This window comes from Macadamia integrifolia, chromosome 12 (genome assembly GCF_013358625.1).
Source record: "Macadamia integrifolia cultivar HAES 741 chromosome 12, SCU_Mint_v3, whole genome shotgun sequence".
In the NCBI taxonomy this organism is placed as follows: Eukaryota; Viridiplantae; Streptophyta; class Magnoliopsida; order Proteales; family Proteaceae; genus Macadamia; species Macadamia integrifolia.
In genome coordinates, this window is record NC_056568.1 from 28,968,016 (window position 1) to 28,970,382 (window position 2,367).

Below are 2,367 nucleotides of genomic sequence, written 5' to 3' on the forward strand. Positions count from 1 at the left end.
AAAAAAAAAAAAAAAAAAGAGAAGAAGAAGAAGAAGAAGAAGAAGAAGATTATTATTGTGAGTATACTTGTAAGAAGGATAAAGGTCTATATCCTCTTCACTCTTCAATTTCATGTAGAAATTGTGGAGTGACTGTTTTGTTCTTTCTAGAGTGCAGCATTCAACATAATTTCCATGATCAATCCACTTAGAGGTTGGAAATCGCAATATTTGGTGGACAAAATAAAAAATTCTTGGGGATTTTACCCTTGTACGCTTTGTTGTGGTGGTCAGATGGAAAGGATCTTGAATGCTATCTCTTAATTAATTGGGGATGATTAAGTACTAACTTTTAGTTTTTTGTAAGCAGGATAAAGGAGCAAGTCATATTCACTTTCATGTGAAAATCGTGTGGTCGAAATTTTGCCTTTTTCCAAATCCCAAGGTGTAACCCCAAGTTTGATGATTGGCCTGCAAAGAAGCTGGAGATTGAAACTTGGAAAAAAGTGGTCTTTTTTTTCTTTCCTTTCTGCGAGCATCTGTCTATTGCTATTTGTCGGTGCAATTGCCACTTGAAAGGAAAGGAATGGTGAATTCAAGAAGACAAATGTAACAATACTGGCACAGCCTAGGCAAACAAGAGGAGTTGTTTTTTCATTGGTCTTATTGATTTCTGAATCGCTATAGTTTACAAATCACATTGTAGTATTGAATTTCTTTCTTTCTTGAGATACCTAATTTTCTATGCTTTCTTTGTTTTCTGAAAAATCTGGTCCCCAGATGGCTCGATATACCCCAACTATGCAGCTTCATGTGTACAGAAACTCTTTTCTGCATTATAATATAAAATATTTCTCATGTATCAGATGAGATGTTGAAGTGAGGCAAATCTTCCTACAAAAGGGTATGGTACCAACCTATTTGCTTACTCTTTAAAAAAAGAGTAAGCATGTTCTCTGCGTGGATATGGGTGTAAAATAGTAAAGGATATGTGGATAAGGATGGAGAATAGTAAAGGATATGCTAGTATTTAGATGATCAGATTGAGGATTTGAGAGCACTGTAAGATCTTTGACAATGGTACATTCTTCTCTAATCAGCTGGCAGCAAATGCATCAGTTATTTCTTGCATCCTTTGATTACATATAGGTTATCTTATCAAAGGTAAATAAAACACAAATGAATAGATAAACAAATATCATCCAAAATTTTGTTTTTAGGTAATTTTTGTTGGTCTGCAAACATAAAAATATTGAAAGAAACCTAAGATACGTGGATGGGGTCCTTCCAAAGTTAGGTGGAATATATAATTCTTAACCGTTGCTTCAAATGTCATTCAATAAGTTGGGTTCCACACCCTGTCATCTCCAAATATTAATAGAAGAAGATTTCACATTATCACCAAAACCATAAAAGAAAGAATAGTCCAATGCCCCCCACACAATGGGGGATGGAAAGAATCGGATTCTAGATAGAAACTACATTTCCACCTCGAAGGCAGATGTTGCTATCATTTTACCTTCACTATGTCACCAGGACTGTAAAGAATCTGTGAAACTTTTCCCTTGTAACGACTTGTTATTTCAATAGTTGCTTTATCGCTCTGAACTTCACATAGGGGCTGAAATTCTTCAACATGGTCTCCCTGCCATAACAAAATTAACAATGTATTCAATTTGCTGCAAATAAAGAATAGGTTATAGAACATACCAGCAAACAAATAGTGAGAGTGAAACAGACCCTTAGTTGAATAAGATAACATCAATAACAGAGCTGAAGTGTATCCTATCTATTAGGATCTATAATGCTACCATTTTAGAGTTTCCTATTCTAACTCCTTTTGTGATTGGAATTATGATATCAAAGAAATCATTTATCCAGGGAATGCCTTGCCATGGAAGCTCAGTAGTTACCACCTGGCTTATTGAGGTTAGGAAGTATTCACTCATTGAGCTGAATATTTTGTTTATGCTACCAAACATTAAAAGAACTTTAAGGCCCTACAAAGGAGTAGAATCATTAATAAAAATGGTGAAGATCACGTAAATATTAAGTCCACAAAATGAGGGAACAATGACGTACCTACAGTAAATACCAATTTTAAACCTGGTAAAACACATCGAATTTTATGCATTACAATACCCCACCACCAGAAAAATTTAACCAAACTTAGACATCTTGGAGAGCACATGGGCCTGCTTGCACAGGTAAGAATCATGAAAGGTACACCAGAAACTCCCATTTACAACACACAGATGATGCTATTGTTTTCATGAAAGTGTCAAACAGCAAGTCAGGACATATTTGATATTTATGTGGACTTGAAGAATGCATTGATTGGTGTTTGAGGTTGTGATTCTGATAATTGAATGGATTTTTTTTTTTTTT

General features: G+C 34.8%; 1 protein-coding gene across 2 annotated transcripts in view; it reads right to left on the reverse strand.

Moving 5' to 3' along the window:
• The window catches only part of LOC122057869 (lipoamide acyltransferase component of branched-chain alpha-keto acid dehydrogenase complex, mitochondrial-like), a 13,908-nt gene that overhangs the window by 8,077 nt on the left and 3,464 nt on the right, over positions 1–2,367 (reverse strand). For both annotated transcript variants that reach the window (XM_042620210.1, XM_042620209.1), the window contains exon 4: positions 1,499–1,624. In XM_042620210.1, the coding sequence (XP_042476144.1) occupies positions 1,499–1,624 (126 nt within the window). The remainder of the gene's footprint in view (positions 1–1,498; positions 1,625–2,367) is intronic.